This window comes from Dipodomys merriami, unplaced genomic scaffold, assembly GCF_024711535.1.
Source record: "Dipodomys merriami isolate MVZ:Mamm:240054 unplaced genomic scaffold, mDipMer1.0.p SCAF_97, whole genome shotgun sequence".
Taxonomy (NCBI): Eukaryota; Metazoa; Chordata; class Mammalia; order Rodentia; family Heteromyidae; genus Dipodomys; species Dipodomys merriami.
Genome location: NW_027206590.1, coordinates 1,998,322 through 2,016,209, shown reverse-complemented (window position 1 = coordinate 2,016,209; position 17,888 = coordinate 1,998,322). Strand labels below are relative to the sequence as shown.

General features: G+C 48.8%; 1 protein-coding gene across 1 annotated transcript in view; it reads right to left on the bottom strand.

Annotated features, from left to right (window-relative positions):
* Window positions 1-17,888, bottom strand: part of Abtb3 (ankyrin repeat and BTB domain containing 3) — a 228,282-nt gene that overhangs the window by 72,281 nt on the left and 138,113 nt on the right. The window contains exons 2-3 of the mRNA XM_070014491.1: window positions 14,489-14,638; window positions 5,745-5,949 (exon numbers count right to left, since the gene is read on the bottom strand). Coding sequence (XP_069870592.1) covers window positions 5,745-5,949; window positions 14,489-14,638 — 355 coding nt within the window. The remainder of the gene's footprint in view (window positions 1-5,744; window positions 5,950-14,488; window positions 14,639-17,888) is intronic.

The following is a 17,888-nucleotide window of genomic DNA, read 5'->3' as shown; positions in this document are numbered from 1 at the left end:
AGCATCCTTCCTCTGAGAAAAGGCACTCAGGACAGCTCTGAAGTGCCTGGAAAGTTCTCCTCTTCCTTCCTTTGGGTCCTGAGGCTTCCTGGACATTCCAGGTTGAAGCTGTAGTTAGTTTTCATTTCTAGTTTGTCAACCAATCAGTTGTGATGCCAATCAGTCGTTGGCCAATCAGAGTCCAAAGTACTGAATTATGTAAATGATGCATTCCTGATTGGAGATGTATTAAGCTCTCACATCTGGTTTGTCAGCCAATCAGTTTTCAGCCAATCAGGGCCCCAAATACTGAGTTATGCAAATAATGCATCCGGGTACTGTTTAGTGGAGAAAAGCAAACTAAAAGAGTATATAGTGAGCCACGCAGATGCAAGGACTCCAATCCTGAGTTTGGGAACTTCTCATACTACGCAAGCATAGTCCTCCAAGATAGAGTCCATCTTCAAGCTCCCCAGGCTGGGCCACCAAAGCAGGCAATGTGACACAGGTGACTGTGCAGCTGGGACAGACGGTGACAGAGACATTAGCTTGCAGCTCCCTGGGACAGTGGTGTCAGATGACTCTCGGGAGTGCCACGGTGGTGGTGTGAGGTCTGTGTCCATGCTCAGTATGACGGCCACGAGATTAGTGCTGGAGAAAACTGACACGGGGCACACCTCCGGGCTGTGTGATCCAGAAGCCTGGTTCTTAGGCCCCTGTGACCGTGGCAATGGTCAGTAAGGGACCCTACATTCAGATTCAGAAGCCTTATCTGGCTCGGCAGGCCAGCACCACACATTCTCTTCTGTGGCCACCCCCCACCCACACCCATCTGCCCAGGGGACACTGAGGTGTGTGGATGTAAGCTCCGCTTGGGCAGTCATGGTCTCCAAGCCCCAGTAGCTCCTGAATGGAGCTGCATGGAGTCAGTTTCCAAGGTGCATGACCAGTTCTAAGAGTTGAGGCATTCAGGAAGCCCAGAGCTCTGACACTTTAGTAAGCGTTATCCAGTACCCCAGGCCAGATGTGATTTACCAGCGTGGGGTCACTCTGACTGCGAGCAGTGTTGCCTAGTAACACAGCTGAGGATGCAAGTTTTAGCCAGTTTCCAGGGAGACAGAAGCAAAGAATTAACCCAAAGTCAAACTTGTCTGCAGAGGGGGAAGGAGTGAGCCCTTGCTGCCCTGGCTGGCTCTCCCCAAGGTTTCCTTCTGCTCCAGGCAGCCACCGTGGGTCTGGTGGGTGTTTGCAGTAAACCTCTTGGCTGGTGGAGCTACTTGTGTGGAACACGGCTCTCCCTGCCATTCCAACACACACACAGTCCTTCGTGGAAAAGACTGAGTGCAGCCCTCGCTGGCCTTCTCTACCTTGTGCTTCACCTGGGTGTGTCCAGGGGAGTGTGTCGAAATGGGCCGCACCTGTCAGCTGGGTCAGAGAAGGAGACACTTGGGTTGTGAGAGGAGAGAGCACTGTTGGTAAAGAGAGAGCCTTCTGGATGACGGGTTTGGGGGCCATCGATGTCCTGGGTTGCTCTGTTTGCTTTGTGAGCTCTGTTTCTTTGGGTGTAACTTCTTCCATGTGTTAATTCTGTTTTGATTCACATCATTCATTTTCCTCAAACCATTGGCCACCGGTGACTGGTTGTGTGGCTGAGCTTGTAGGTGAGGCTGCCCAGCAGGCATTCTGCCACAATCTGTGGGTAATATCATGCTCAGAGCAGGGCGAGAGCTGTCACTCCCTCGCTAGACACTCTGGCTTGTTTTTGGTGAGACTGCATGAAGCAGAGCTAATGATCTGCCTAGTCTTCAGAGTTCCTCCCAGGCATTACCAGTTTCCTAAAGGCATGAACCCCTCCTTTTTAACCTATTAGGTTTTTTTTTTACACTGTGTGGCAACCACTTATTGAGATGATCTATGGCCCAGACCATCTGGGAATCACTGCTGTTCCCAGCAGCAGTTATGATAGAGGGGAAGAAAATCTTGTCTGTGTTTCAGGATGATTCGATTTGAAAACCACTGGCCAGGCATGAGACTTCAAGCCTGCAATCCCAATTACTTGGGAGGTGGATTGGAAGGGTTGCCGTTGGAGGCTTGCTCACTCAAGAAAAAAAAAAAAAAAAAACAGACCTCAGCTCAACCGATAAGTAGAGTGGGGTGGTACACACCTGGGTTTCTAGCTGCTCAGGAAGCCAGACATATGACTATCTAATTTGGTTCCAGGCAAAGAAAGACAGGAGGCCCAAGGATAATAGAAGTAACTAAATAAATAGAAACAGGAGGCCCTATCAAATAAATAAATAAGTAAATACCCAGAACCAAAAAAAGGCTGTGGTATGGCTTAAGTGGTTGAACATTGCTAAACAAATACAAGGAATTAAAAAAAAAAAGCATCACTGAAAATAAATAAGTAAATATATAACCAATCCACAAACCCATCAGTAGCCTACCATCCAGATTAATGGGGTAGGCTACAGATGGTGTTCTGTGCTGGTTTTGATTCACATGCTAACTGCTAACACCCAGTTAACTGCATTAGGGATCGCGAAGAAGCAGCTACTATTCTAGAGATGACCACACCCTGGCCTCTGCAGGGACAAGGACAGTAGCACTTTAGACTAAAACAGAAAAAGAAAACGTTGCCTTCTATCACCTGCCATTTTTCCTGGGGGGAAAGGGGCTCCCTCTACACCAGGCCAGGCATAGCCCAGGAGAGCTAAGCTATGATTTTGGATTCATTGCTATGCAAGTCTTGTGAGTGTGGGCTTTTCCCCTTCTACAGGTGACAAGGAGAAGTACAGGGGTGACAGGAAGTTGTTTCAGTTCTCAGAGTTGTGAGAAGCCAAGTTGGGATTCACTTTTGAGGTTTACTTGACTCCCTAACCCATTCTCTTTCCAGAAGACAAAAAGTGAACAGAAATGAAAAAAATATAAACATTAACTTCTACTTTGTATTTTGAAAACCGAGCCAGGTGGGGAATAGAAGGATGGAGATGAATGGCTTGATCAATCCCAAGCCCTGCTCATGCCTCTTTCAAATGTGTTCTAGTCAGGCACTAGTGGCTCATGCCTGTAATCCTAGTTACTCAAGAGGCTGAGATCTGAGGATGGCAGATGTATCCGTGAGACTCTTAGTCACCAATTAACCAGCAAGACCCCAAAAGTGGAGGTGTGGCTCAAGTGGTAGAACTCCAAGCAAAAAATGTCAAGTGAGAGAGAGCACAAGGTCCTGAGTTCAAGCTCCAGCACTGGCACAAAGCAAAATAAATAAACAAATGAAATGCCAGAAACCGTGGCATCCTTAGAGCATCCTTTCACACTTGTGTCTGCTCCAACTACACTGTGAATCCAAGCCTAGCTCCTGGAAGGGAAAATGGCCAAGAGGAACTCAAGTGTATGGAAACCATGCAGCCATGTGGATAAGGTTCAGTGTGGGGCAGTGAGGAGGGAGCAGAGGAAGAGGAGGAGGTGCTAGCTGTGGCCACAGCCTGGAAGGAACAGAAAAAGGAGGGAGGTTCCAGATGTGGTGGGCACCGGTGGCTCATGCTTGTAATTCTAACTACTTAGGAGGCTGAGATCTGAGGATCATAGTTCAAAGCCAGCCCCAGCAGGGAAAGTTCCTAAGACTCTTATCTCTCCAATTAACCAGCAAAAAGCTAGAAGTGGGGGAGCAGAAAAGTCAAGCAAAAGCATGAAGCCTTGAGTTCAAGCCCCAGTGGCTACAACACACACACACACACACACACACACACACACACACACACACACACACACACACACACACACACACAGAGGGAATATTCAGGTGTGTCATTGAGAAGATCTGTTAGACATAGGAGGGAGTAAGGATGTCCTAGATTTTTTAATGGCTTAGTTGCCATTAGAATTATGTGCTGAATGCCCACTGGTTTGGTTGGGAGGGTGGCACTGCCCCGATACGTTAACTCGAGACTGGACTGAGTACCAATGCTATCCTGGGGCTCTTGAAGACAAGAAACCATTCCTCTCGACTCCTTTCCTCCCTCTTCCCTTAATGGAAAGCTGAGAGGTGACTCTGGAAGGAAGCCTAGCTGTAGGCATGATTGGCAGTCGAACACCTGCCTTAGCAAGCTGCAAGGCCCAGAGTTCAAATCCCAAGAGTGTCAAAAACAAATGACTTGTAAGGGAGGCCCAATCTACCATAGCAAAATCAGGTCAACCAGTGAACTTTCCAGAACCTCTTAGAACCAAGTTATAAAAAGGAAACACACACACACACACACATATGTTGGTCGTGGGACTTGAACTCTGTGCCTGGGTGCTGTCCCTGTGCCTGGGTGCTGTCCCTGAGCTCTTCAGCTCAAGGCTACAGCTCTACCACTTGAGCCACAGGGCCACTTCCAATTTTCTGGTGGTTGACTGAAGATAAGAGTCTCACTCAGACTTTCCTGCCCTGGCTGGCTTTGAACTGTGATTCTCAGATCTCAGCCTTGTGAGTAGCTAGGATTACAAGTGTGAGTCACTGGTGCCCAGCTAGGAAAGCCATATTGAGCCATATTGAGTGAGCAGTTATACATCTGTGTCCTTGTGAATAATATGATGATAATAATAATAATATGGCATTCACTGAGAGCTTCTTTGTGCCCGGCACTGTTCCATTCATTTACATTTCCTGCTGCCCTGTTCACAGGATTTAAGTCTTTGTAGCCCTCTTCTGCAGGTGAAGAATGGAGGCACAGAGAGGTGAAGGCACTTTTCCAAGGCCCCTCAGCCTCCAGTCAGAAGAAGCTGGATTTGAGCCCAGACATCCAGATCACAGATCCTGCTCTCCTAACCTCGCATTCTGCGAAGCAGAGGACTCTGCACAGAACTTAGGAGTGAGTAAGGCCTGGGGAAAGGATTTAAGAAGCAACGGCTCAAGGAAGTGGGGGAAGGGAAACACCAGCAGTGAAGTCTGTTTCTGGACCCCCTCCCCCCACTTCTATGGGGGTGAAGCAGCCCGCATGGGATCCTGGCACGTCCAGGTATACAGAAGGGGAAGTTGAGGCACGCAGACATGGAAACACTGGGATGGGGACTTCAGAAATCATGCTCCCCACCAGCCTCTCCCACGAGGATTCTGGGTCACTGGACAGCAAAGCAGCCTCCACCAGAGCTGCATCCTGCCCTGGGAGGCCACCTCCTGACCCACATCTGCTTCTGTTCTGCTGGGATGCTTTGCCCAAGACGGTGGCGTGCTCCATGCCCCCGTGTGACACCCCAGATACTGTCACACCTCTGGCACTTACAGGCCCGCTCCCTTACAGGCCCAGGCCCCCTTCATCCTGAACTGGGGCAGCCATCTGTGTGTGTGCCTCTGTATGTGTGTCTGTGTGCTGGTCATGGGGCTTGAACCCAGGGACTGGGTATTGTCCCTGAGCATTTATTTTGCTCCAGGCTAGTACTCTACCACCTGAGCCACAGCTCTACTTCTAGCTTTCAGTGGTTAACTGGAGAGAAGAGTCTTGCAGACTTTCCTACCGGGGCTGGCTTCAAACTGTGATCTTCAGATCTCAGCTTCCTGAATAGCTAGGATTTCAGGTGTGAGCCACCGGCGCCAGGCTGGAGCAGCTATTCTGAAACCTACCTCCAAAAACAGTACCTGCCTCTAAGATGCCCAGCGTTGCCAGCGGCATCCCTTCAGCAAGTTTTGGGAAGTGGCATTTCTTCCTTCTCAGCCCTCACCCAGCACAGAGCAGTGCCACCCACCACCGCCAGGCTGTGCCAGCCAAGGCCCCTGCGTGTCCTACCTTTCCACCTGGAGGTTGACTTTGGATGGCTCCACGTTGGGGTTCTCCCACTCCATCTGGGGGCAGTGCATAAAGTAGCAGAGGGTGTACAGGGCCTCGGGCTCCCAGTACAGCGCCCCCTGCTTGTGGTGCAGGGGAGTGCCGTTGCCGTGGTGTTTGGCATTGAGGGGCTGCAGGTGATGCATGGCCCGGGACACCAGGTCACCTGTGGAAAGAAGCAAGACTTTAGATCTTCTGGGAAGGCCACTGTGCTTTCTCTACAATCCACACCTGCATGTTGTGGCCACTGCCACCTCCTCCTCCTCCTCACTGGTTCAGGGAGGAACTTCCTGTGGGGCCCGGGCTGCTAAATGCGCTGGCTCTTCCTGGTTAAGAAGGTGTCTCCCACTCTGTAATCATTCATAGCTACATAGCATGGCTAGGTCCAAGTGCCACTGTTGTGGGGTTTTATCTATTTTTATTTTTATTTATTTATTTTTTGTGTTCATGTTGGGCTTGAACTCAAAGCCTCACACTCTTACTTAGCTTTTTTTTTTTTTTGCTGCACAAGGCTGGTGCTCTACCACTTGAGCCATACCTCTACTTTTGGCTTCTTGCTGGTTAGTGAAGAATAAGAGTCTCATAAGACTTTTCTGCCCAGGCTGGTTTCAAACCATGATCCTCAGAGCTCAGGATCCTCAGTAGTTAGGATTACAGGCATTAAGCCACCAGCATCTGCCTTGTTTTATTCAATTTTAAATGGGCTCATCTTTCTAATACAAATACATCTATCTAATCATAAACATCTATCTAATAAATTCATCTACCTAATAAAAAAGAAGGGAAAGTTATGTCAGTGTCATAAAGGGAAAATCAATATCACTTGCCATAAGTAGCAAAAAAAAATCCCTACAAAAGTAAACCTCATGAGGACAGAACAGCATAATTCATTTCTAGCTGAACTCTGTCCTTCTTTCCCTTTGTCATTAATAGAAGTGGCAGGGAAGAACTGTCCGTTCCTATCATGTGCAGTCCTTCTTAAGCCATTAAGACTGAGATGAATTTAAAAGAATCACTGTGGCACCAGACGTGTAGCTCAAGAGATAGAGTACTTCTCTAACATGCCCAAGGCCCTGGGTTCAATCCCATTACTAACCACAATAAGAGAACCATTCTATCAATGTGATTGCATGCACTGTTCCACTTAAAATCATCCTGTGCACAGTGGACCATGTCACACACTTGGGTGGCCCTTGTCTAAGACATCCACAATGGTTAGTTTTATGGGTCAGTGTGGCGGGGCTGTGGTCCCCTGGTGTGGTCAGACGTTGGTCTAGTCAAGTGAGGTAAAGTCCCTTGCCCTCCATAATGTGGGTGGGCCTCATCCAATCAGCTGCAAGTCTGAGAAGCAAAGACTGAAATTCCCCGAAGAAGGGAGGAATTCTCTCCCAACCTGCAACATCAGCTTATCCTGGCCTGACCCGCCTCCCCACTACCTCTCCCCCGCCCCACTTAAAATTATTGGACTTGTAACTCTATACACGTTGTTCAAGTAACTTTCTCTCTCTCACCCTCTCCCTACAATCAATTGGCTCTGTTTTCCTAGGGAGCCCCAACATAATATCTGACAAAATGCTAGTTCCTCCCTAATCTCTGTCCCTCATCATCCCCCTGACACCAGGCTCTTCAGAGCACACGGATTCTCCATTCTCCTCCTGAGTCTTTTGAAGGGACAATTCTACCTGCAATCCAAACCCAAGTAAGGGAGGCAAAATGAGAGGCAGGGGTTTCCTCCTCTGCAGTCTCCCCTTCTTGGTTCCTGCTGTCTGTCTGAGGAGCCATGATAGGCAGGACAGCTGTTTGTGGAAATGAGCTCTTTAGCTCTTCCCACTTGGTCTTCCCAAGGTCAAGACTCCAGCAGCCACTGCTTCTGATGGGAGTTGTCAGAAGGAAGGAAACTTCCACGCTGTGTGAGTCCTAAGGCCACATAAACACAAGCTCACTGGAGTTTAACACACTGTCTTGACACACCTGGACAGCTGGCGGGGGTGGGGGTGGGGGGGGAGGGGGGAGGGGCCCGCAAGCAAATCCCAGCCAGGAATACAGTGGTTAATTTCAGAGATCAATCTGACTGGACTAGAGATGCCCAGATAGCAGCTAAGGCTTTATCTCTGGGTGTGTCTGTGAGGGCAGTTCTTGAAGGGCTTGGTGTTTTAGTCTGTGGACTGAGTAAAGCGGACACCCTCACTCCAATGTGCACCCTGAGGGCCCAGGGACAACACAAAGGCAGTGGAGCTGGAATAAGTCTTTTCTCTTTCCCTCACACCTTATGCCGTGTTAGGACACAACAACAGGGCACCATCTTGGCAGCAGACAGCAGCCCTGGTAACCGTGAACCCGTGGGGACCTTGATCTTAAGACTTCCCAGCTTCCACAACGAGGAGACAAATACCTGTTCTCCAACAAGTTACCCAGTCTCAAGTGTTTTGTTACAACAGCATACATGGACCAAGAGGCTGCTTCCTCAAACCTCAGTGCGTCTTACCACACCTAGTTGGAGCATGCCCCTTCTCATCCCAGCTCTCACAGCTGGAAAACACAGCCAAGAACAAAAGAAGTGCTAGGGAAGGGAATTCTTGAGGCAGCTGGGTGGGAAGACCCCCAGGAAGACCTATAAAAAGAAAACTGCAAACAGGACCTCTCTTCCAGGCAGGGGATGTCTGACAATATTCAGAGGCATCTCTGCTTGTCCTGTCCAGGGAACTTTCTTCCATCAATGGGTTGAGGCCAAGGATGATAGTCCCTGCAGTAAGCAATGAGATCCACAGTACTGAACTTGGGAATGGAAGCCCCAGGGTTACTAAGGAAAGATTTCAGACCTAGGCCTGTCTGATGCTTGTATCTTTCATTCCACAGTGACCCAAGTCCCTCCCTTCAAAGGGAGCTCAGTGCAGCCGGCCAGCTCTTCACCCATCTTTGGAGCAATTCTGCATTCTGAAGCAAAAGGCATTATGAATGCTCCCAAGTCCTGAGTCAGTCAGCGTTTTCGGGAATCTGTCCCAATGTTAGGATTCAAAATACACCCCAGATCTTCTTGCCTAAGGATTTGTACACCCAAGTCTTAATTTGTTGGTCAAATTTTGGATCTCTTCCCAAAGTAAAAATAGTCCAGTTAAAAGAAAATTCAGGACAGCCAGCCACTAAGCTAATGTAACAAGAATAAGCAGCCATTTAAAGTGTTTGAACGCAACTGGGATTTCATGAGGAAGAAGATTGGTGTTAGCACGGTAAGTTGGAAGACAGTGAAATTCAAAATCGCTCCCAGTGTGATCAGGATTAAGTCATTAAAAGTGATGTACCAAGTAAATACCAGGGGAGGGGACATAAAGGCCTCCCCCCAGAGACTTGTCTGCTTTGTGGGATTCTGGGTAATATTTCCTGTCCAACTTCGTGATAAAACCCAAGCATTGAATTCTGGTATATACTGTTTTTATAATCAGCATAACAAATTTATAGGCCTGGGGGGGTGGGGAGAGGGGGAGGAAGGCGGGGTAGGTGGTTACTTCTTTGCTTGTCCACCTAGGCTCACCTTTCCATCTGCGCCTCTCTCTCTCTCTCTCTCTTTCTCTCTGTCTCTGTCTCTGTCTCTCTGTCTATCTCTGTCTGTTTCTGTCTCTGTCTCTGTCTCTGTCTCTAAGGGTCCCGATAAATGGCTCAAAAGAAGAAAAAGCAAAAGGGAGCCAGGCAGAAAGTTTTTTTTTTTTTGGGTCCGGTCGTGGGGCCTGAACTCTGGGCCTGGGCGCTGTCCCTCAGCTCTTCAGCTCAAGGCTAGCACTCTACCACTTGAGCCACAGCGCCACTTCCAGCTTTTTTCTTTTTGCTTATGTGGTGCTGAGGAATCGAACCCAGGGCCTCATGCATGCAAGGCAAGCACTCTACCACTGAGCCACCTTCCCAGCCCCCAGGCAGAAAGTTTGAGGCTCTTATCGCAACAACAACAACAAAGAAAAATTTATCATCTTGGTACATGCTTGTAATCCTGGCTGGGAGGGAAGTGTAAAGAGGGTGATTATACGTCCAGGTCTGGGGGAGCAGAAATGTGAGGCTCTATTTGAAAAAAGTAACTGAAAAGAAAAGTGGATGGGAGGGCTGGGAAGGTGGCTCAGTGGTATAGCGCTTGCCTTGCATGCCTGAGGCCCTGGGTTCGATTCCTCAGCACCACATAAGCAAAAAGCCAGAAGTGGTGCTGTGGCTCAAGTGGTAGAGCACTAACTTGAGCTGAAGAGCTGAGGGACAGTGCCCAGGCCCAGAGTTCAGGCCCCACGACTGGACTCCCCCCCCCAAAAAAAAAAAGAAAAGAAAAGTGGATGGGAGAGTGGCTGGAGTGGTAGAGCACGTGCTGACCAAGCCCAGGCCCTTGGTTCACACTGCAGTACCAATAAAGACAGTGGAGGTGGGAGAGCGGAGGGCAGAAACGGTGTGGGTGCCCTTGCCCTGTGTCCACTTAGCCATCTGCTCATGTCATAGGCAGCCATTCAGCTCCCCCTGCTCGTCCAGCCTCCCAGCCTTTTGCTGGCTTCTCACCTTGGCTTGTCCTTCCCCACCTCCCCCTGACTACTGAGGACTTCTGTCACCTCTTCCGTGAAGCCTTCCAGATGCCTCCGGTCAGACTCAAGCTCCCCACCCCCACCCCCTTCCCTTGTATACCTGGGACTCCTGCTTCTATTTGTAGCTTTCCACAGTTAGGTGTCCACCCGTCTCCTCTGGGATTCAAAGTCAGTGAGTGCACAATGTGCGCTGCCCTCCTCTGTGTGTGTGTGTGTGTGCGTGCGTGTGTGTGTGTGTGTGTGTGTGTGTGTGTGTGTGTGTGTGTGTGCAGTGTCTGGTGGGGAATGTTCTCCTCTGACTCTGACCTACCACCACTAGCTGTGTGAGGAGGGCAGTCCCCCTCTCTGTAAGTGGGGGGTGATAACAGATTTGCTGGGTGGATTACTTGAAAAGCACACAAGGAGTACCTAGATCTGCTTTCCAGCACTCAGAATTACTTACATCATAACCATCACCAAGTTCAGCACACTGCTACATTATTTCCAGCAGCTGTATCATCACTCTCATCATCATCATCATCATCACCACCACCATCAATATCATCTTAGACATTACCCTTATTCTCATCATCATAACCATCATCGTCATCACCACTACCATCCACCGCCATCATTATGACCACATGTCCAGCTCTGTTTCAAACGTTGAGTTCTCAAGTGCTGCCTGCTGCCTCCTCCACCCGGGTTACAAGTTCCATGAATCCACTCCAAGCTTTGGTGGCTGGAATATGGCTGCAGGAGACTTCCTGGGGTCCAGTCCTCTGAAAGCTGCGTTTCCCAGATGTCGACCCCTTGGGAATCACCGTCACCTTGCCCCTCTGGTCTATGCACAGCTGGTGCAATTTATTTGCTTAATATTTCTCTTTAAATTGGCTCATTCAGTCACACACATATACCCATTAAAAGGGAAGCTTCCTATCAGCGCCATAAATGGAAAAGGAATGTTTTTCTCCTACTCATAAAATATGCATAGCAATTAAAATTACAAAGTGTTGTGGCACATCGTCTAGGATTGTACTCTGGACTACTCTGGGGGGGGTGCTCCCAGCTGCCCAGCTCAGGCTCTTCTGCACAGCCCCGAGGAGCAGGCCCTCCCTCCTGCATGCCATGCTGAGCACTGTGGACAAAGGCTCCCTGCACCCAAACCCATGCTGAAAAGTCAGCGTCTGAGTCCTTGGAAACAGGAGAGGAGAGGGGCCGGGTTTGCGTAGATGGCTGGCAGCTTTGGCCCTGGATCCTGGATTCTACTCCAGCTCTTCAGCTCGCCAGTGCGCTTGACCTTGGGCACACTCCTTAGCCAACTTTTACCTCCATCCCTGCCTCAGACAGTGGGCGGATTCCCATTAAAGGTGATCACAAACTGGGTGGTGGTGGCTCACACCTGTAATCCTTGTCACCCAGGAGGCTGAGATCTGAGGATCAAGGCTGAAAGTCAGCACAGGCAAGAAAATCCACGAGACTCTTATCTCCAATTAACTGCCAAAAAGCCAGACGTGGAGGTATAGCTCAAGCGGCAGAGTGCCAGGTCTGAGTGAAAGGGCTAAGGGGCAGCTGCTCAGACTCGAGTTCAAGCTCTGGTAATGACAAAAAAAAAGGTTTTTCACAGTGACTGGCTGTCAGAGGGGCTGCGTTGTAACCCTGGTAAGCCATGACCTGTTTGAAGAACAGCTTGAGACAAACCCTCTCCACTTCTCTGTTGGGAGAAGTGGCATCCACTACCAGCCTGGGCAGAGTAACTTGGGAACATGAAGGAGAGTTTTCTAGACACAGAGAGCACCAGTCTGTGCGGATCCAGGCTTCACAACAAGCCAGCCTCAATTACAATCAGACCTGGAGCGGGGGAGGGCGAGGGAAAGGGGCGGTTAAGGTCTTATTCCTTGTAGTTGACACCCTCAGAACTTACAGTCTGCAGGACTGACTTTGCAAATGAATGTGCAAAACGCAGTGGCAATTAGCGACCCTCATTTGTATGCCTACAATTCACCTGTGAAAGTCAACCCCCAGGGGTGACGGTGTTTAATTGCTAGAGCAAATTCTCTTGAAAAAGAGTCTATGGAGCCAGTGTCCCCTGCAGGCTGCCTGCTTAGATAGGCAGCATGTTTGTGGAGGAAATCCTTCCTACTAAGAAAGTACCAGAATTAGGCAGGGCCAATTCCATGAGTAACGGGGGCCAGGAGGGGCCTGGGAATTACCCCAGGATAGAGCTTTGAACCTGGCCCCTTCCTGGCCAGGCCATGGAGCCGTGTTCAACTGTGTGTGCTCAGAGTATACGTTTCCAGGAGGGTGACAGGTGTCCCCGGCTCTGTGGCATTTCTCCCTGCAGTGTTTCCCTGGGGAGTATAATCAATGCCAATGTACCTCGCGGGATCATGCTAAGCCTTGTGATGTCATGCAGTAGTAAGAGCACAGAACGACTATTCCATACTTCAGAGGAAAAGCCTCTAGGTAACTGCTTTGTTAAATTGATTTTTATTTTTTCAGTTTTTATTGATATTATAAAAGTGATATACAGAGGGCTTACTGTTTCTTAAGTCAGGTAAGGAGTACATTTCTTTTTGGACAATGTCATCCTTTCCTTCCTTCTCTCCCCAGTTCTTCCTTTCTGTCATAACTGCTTTTTTTTTTTTTTTTTTGCGGAGGGGTCAGTCGTGAGGTTTGAACTCAGGGCCTGGGTGCTGCTGAGCTCTTTTGCTCAAGGTGAGTGCTTTACCATTTTGCCCTCACAGCACTGTAAGGTCTGCTCCCGGATGTCAAGCAGACTCCACCCTCCTCACAGCAAAGTCTCCGCCCAGTACCTGTGTTACCTAGACAACTGGCACACCTGGAAGAGGTCACATCTGCATCTGCTGAGGTCACATCTGAATTTGATGTGGCCACACCTTTCTCTGCCCATACCCTAGATAAGGGCTAGCCCAGGCCCAGATGTCCTTTTTTCCCAGCTCTTTTCTAGCTGTCTTTCCTTCTCTCTCTTTCCCGGCTCTCTCTCTTTCCCAGCTCTTTGCCAGCTCTTTCCCTGCTCTCTCTCTTTCCCAGCGCTCTCTCTTTCCCAGCTCTCTCTCTTTCCCAGCTCTTTGCCAGCTCTTTCCCGACTCTCTCTCTTTCCCAGCTCTCTCTCTTTCCCAGGTCTTTACCAGGCTCTCTTTGCCAGCTGCGTGGAGTGCCAAGCTGGCCTGGTCCCAGCAGGTCTACTGAATAAACCTACCCCTTACCTGAATACCACGTGCATGGTGTGGTTGTTACTCTGCTACCTCTTTTTAAAAACCTAACAAGCACCACTTCTGTTTTTCTGGTGGTTAATTGGAGATAAGAGCCTCACAGACTTTCCTATCCAGACTGGCTTGATCCTCAGATCTCAGCCTCCTGAGTAGTGAGGATTACAGGTGTGAGCCACCAGAGCCCAGCTACTGTTTACTGTTTATCACACCCTGAGTGGACAAATACAACAGTGCTCAGGGAATTATCCTTTTACACAAGTTTGAGAAAAAGCAACACTGGAATGAACGTTGAAGGTCATGACTGAGCAAGCTATATCTGAGGGAAGGGAGTGATTCAGGCAGAGAGGACAGTGAGTGCAAAGGTCCTGAGGTTATGACTGCTGTGTTCGAAGAGCAAGGCACCACAGGGAAAGGAGAAAACCATGGAGGGGTAGGGAGAACCTAGAAGCAATTCAGAGGGGTTTGTTTTTTCCTGTGGGCCAGAGGGGAAGGCAGCAGAGATTCTAAACAGAGGGGTGAGGTGATGGGACACACGCTTGAAATGGATCCCACGTGGACATCAACAGGGAGCAGCACTCTGATGCTGCCTGTGTGCCCAGAACTGTGTCAGGTCCTTCATGGACCCTCCTCCATTGAATCCTGACAACTCCACTTCCTCTGTGTTGGGTACAGTTTCCTTTTCTATCTTACAAAGAAGAACAGATGAAGAACTTGACCTCACTGTGTGGCCTGGGGAAGTCTGCTGATGTGCCTTGCTCCTGATCATTGGCCTCCCATCCTGCGGACCCTAGCACGGGGCGGTGTCCACAGCACACGCTCCATCCAAGGCTCACCTGCCTGGGTACAACACACTGCCCTGTGAGAGGTCAGTGCTGGCATCGCGTGGTATGAGAGACAGAGCGCCACTGTGGGCACAGATCAGACCCGGCTGGGAAGGACTTACTCAGCTCCGCGATGCTGCCCACCCGGGTGGCCAGCAGGGACTGCTCGATGGTCCTCAGCTCGGACTGGCTGAACATGGGCAGCTCTCCGGGCTTGCTGGGTCGCTGTGGGTCCCGGTGGAGGTTCAAGCTGTCTGGCAGGCACAGCACTCCTGCAGCGAGAAGAAAGAGGGCAGAGAGAGAAAGGCAGGTGAGACATCAGCTCTCCAATGGTGGGGGCTGCTAAGCTGGGCGGGACCCCCCGCCCCCCGCGGGACCTCCCCTCCACCGCCTGTATTCTTTGAGGCATGGCTGCCTGGAATTCCTTCAAAGATCTTCCCAGACACGGGATTTGCACAAACATGTGGGCACACATCTTTTTCTCAGGGGGATGCACAATGCTCAAAGACACAGAACTCTCTCCCTCCCCCACCTCCAGCCTGGAGCAGGCCCTGCCCCTCTCCCTCCCCCAAGTGCCCAGCACTGGCTTCAGAGGGCTCCTTCTATTGGTTCAACTGATGTCAAACCAATGTGTAGCTAGGTTGGGATCTGTGAGGTTTGTGCTGTAGAGGTTTTTAATGCTTTTTCATTTTAAAAATTCACCTGGCGCCGGGGGCTCACACCTGGAATTGTAGCTGCTCAGGAGGGTGAGATCTGAGGATTGCCATTCAAAGCTAGCCCAGGCAGGAAAGTCCATGAGATTGTTATCTCCAATAAAGAACCACCAGAAAACTGGAAGAGGAGCTATGGCTCAAAGTGGAAAGCCCTAGGCTTTAGTGGAAAAAGCTTAGGTACAGTGCCCAGGCCCCAAGTTCAAGCTCCATGACCGACAAAAAAATTATGGTTATTATTACTACTATTTTTGAACTCAAGGCTTGGGCATTACCCATTAGCTTTCTCATTCCAGACTAGCACTCTTACTGTTTGAGCCACATATCCACTCTGTAGAGCTTTAATTTTTTTTTAAAAAAATTAGGATATATTAGCTATACAAGGCGGGGGGATTATGGTGACATTTCCACAGATGCACAGATGCATGCATTGTACCCATCAACCTTACTCCCTCCCATCACTGCCCTCAGTTTCAGTTTCTGTCTCCCCTTTTTCTTTTCTTTTTCTTTTTGGTCATGGGGCTTGAACTCTGGGCCTGGGTGCTGTCCCTCAACTCTTCAGCTCAATGAGAGTGCCCTACCACTTGAGCCACAGCACCACTTCTGGTTTTCTGGTGGTTAATTGGAGATAAGAGTCTCACAGACTTTCCTGCCCGGGCTGGCTTTGAAACGTAATCCTCAGATATCAGTCTCCTGAGTAGCTAGGATTATGGAGGTGAGCCACTGGCTCTCCCATGACTCTGTATCTTTTTTTTTTAAGCACTTATTCTTTAATTTAATTTTTTTTATGGTTAAGTAGTTGTACAAAGGAATTGCTTGATAGGAAATGGACTCATTATCTTGCTCATGTAACTGTAACCACTCTGTAAAGTAGCTTTACAATAAAAATATATATTAAAAAATAAAGGAGTTTCCATTCAAAAGGAGTATATGGATATAATGAGTCTTGACCACTGTGAGCCCTTTCATGATTCGAGTACAATGTCTCTTGATCCCCTTCCTGAAACAACTTGGGTAGATTTCATTACTTTACTTTCATATATGCAGATACTCCATATCCCCTTCTCTTGGTCTTCCTATCCCACAGTTAGCACTCAGCAACACAGCCCCAACACAGCCTGCCTTACTTTCCTGACACATTTTCTCCCCAGGATTTCATGTATAGTAACTGTACAAAGGGGCTTCAGCAGGGCCTTGATTTAGTCATCTATTACAAGTTAGTGTCAGATCTTCACACTCTTTCTGCATACCCACCCCCACCCCACCAGCTTTCAGTGAGTTTCTCTGGGCCATCTTCATACACAGACACCTTGTATTTCCACATGATTCACCCTCATTCTCTATCCCCCTCCCCACACCCCAGCCTCACAAGTGACAATCATACGCTCTCCATACGTATATGTAAGTTTGAATATGCCAGGGATAGGTGTATATTTTAGGTCTAGTTTCTACACATGAGCAAAAAACCATGCAATGTTTGTTTTTTGTGTGCTTTTGTATATCTCACTTGACATAATGATTTCAGCTCCACCCACTTTCCTGCAAATGACTGAGTAATATTCCACGGTAAATACATATCATATTTTCTGGCGTAATAGTCCATGGTATGTGTGTATCGCATCTTCTTTATCTAGTCACCTGTTGTCGGGCAATGATCTAGGCACTGAGGGTCTGCCATGCCTGTACCTCTTCCCTAGGGAAAGCCAGACCCTCACAGGAATGCTCAGCACGCAAGGCCACTCTTCCCCTGCAGGCCAATCGATGTGCAGAATCACTTCTGCCCTGGGAGTCAGAGGCTAAGGCAAGTTTGAATCTGAGGTCACCTGAGATTCTGGATGCCTCTGTCTCTGATTCAGAAATGCCTTGCTCCTTGAAGAATTTAGCACCCAAAGTGCCATGCAACCCCAATTTCACAGGCATGGGGTTCTCATTTGTGAGAGAGGGGGAGATGGAGAGCCGCACAAAGGAAGCCCAAGAACCAAGGCCCAGATGTCGGGGAGGTGGACATAATGAACAGTCCATGTGAATCCAGTGTTCCCCATGATTGTTTGCTTGGAATCTGCATTATTTGCTGCGAGTTAGCGCCGATCTGCACCTCCAAATTTTGCTTCACACAGCAGCTGAAGGACAGACAAAGGAGACCCAGAGACTGAAACCCAGCACTGCATGCCCAGAGCTGCCAGTGCCTGCATCTGACCTTAAAGAGGTCACAGAACCTCTCTGGGCCTCATGTTTTTATTCTGAGAAATGGGGGTAGCGCAGGGGCTGCTGGTTGGGCTGAGGAAGATAATTGAGAGGAGCTGACCAGTACTGACACATTTGGTGTGTGCCTAGCAACAAGACTCAAGACTCTCCCACATTTATGCAGATGAGAATCAACCCACATACCAACCCCAGTTTGGGTTACTTTATGCATTAGTGGCATGAATAAACAATTTCCCCCTTGGAATTATCCCTCTTCCTTTAAGAGAGTTTTGAAATTTAAATGTGAAAGTATCATATTCAAAGAAGCTTTGAGAGCCAGATCACTGAGATTTCAGAAATCTATAATTGATCTATTATGCAAAGATTATATACTAAGGCTTTTCTTTTTGATGACTCCATAGGAGGCTTATACCAGAAGTCGAATCATTTATTTCTGTGTGAAAAAAAAATAAAATCTCTAGGCGAGGTTCGAGAAGTCCCAGCATCAAATGTAGTGTCAGAGACAGGACAGTTGTTGGAGCCAGGGACAGCCCCAGCCTGATGATGAAGACCCAAGTGTAAGGACTTAGAATTGAAGTGCAAGTTTGACTTTATAGGTAACAGAATT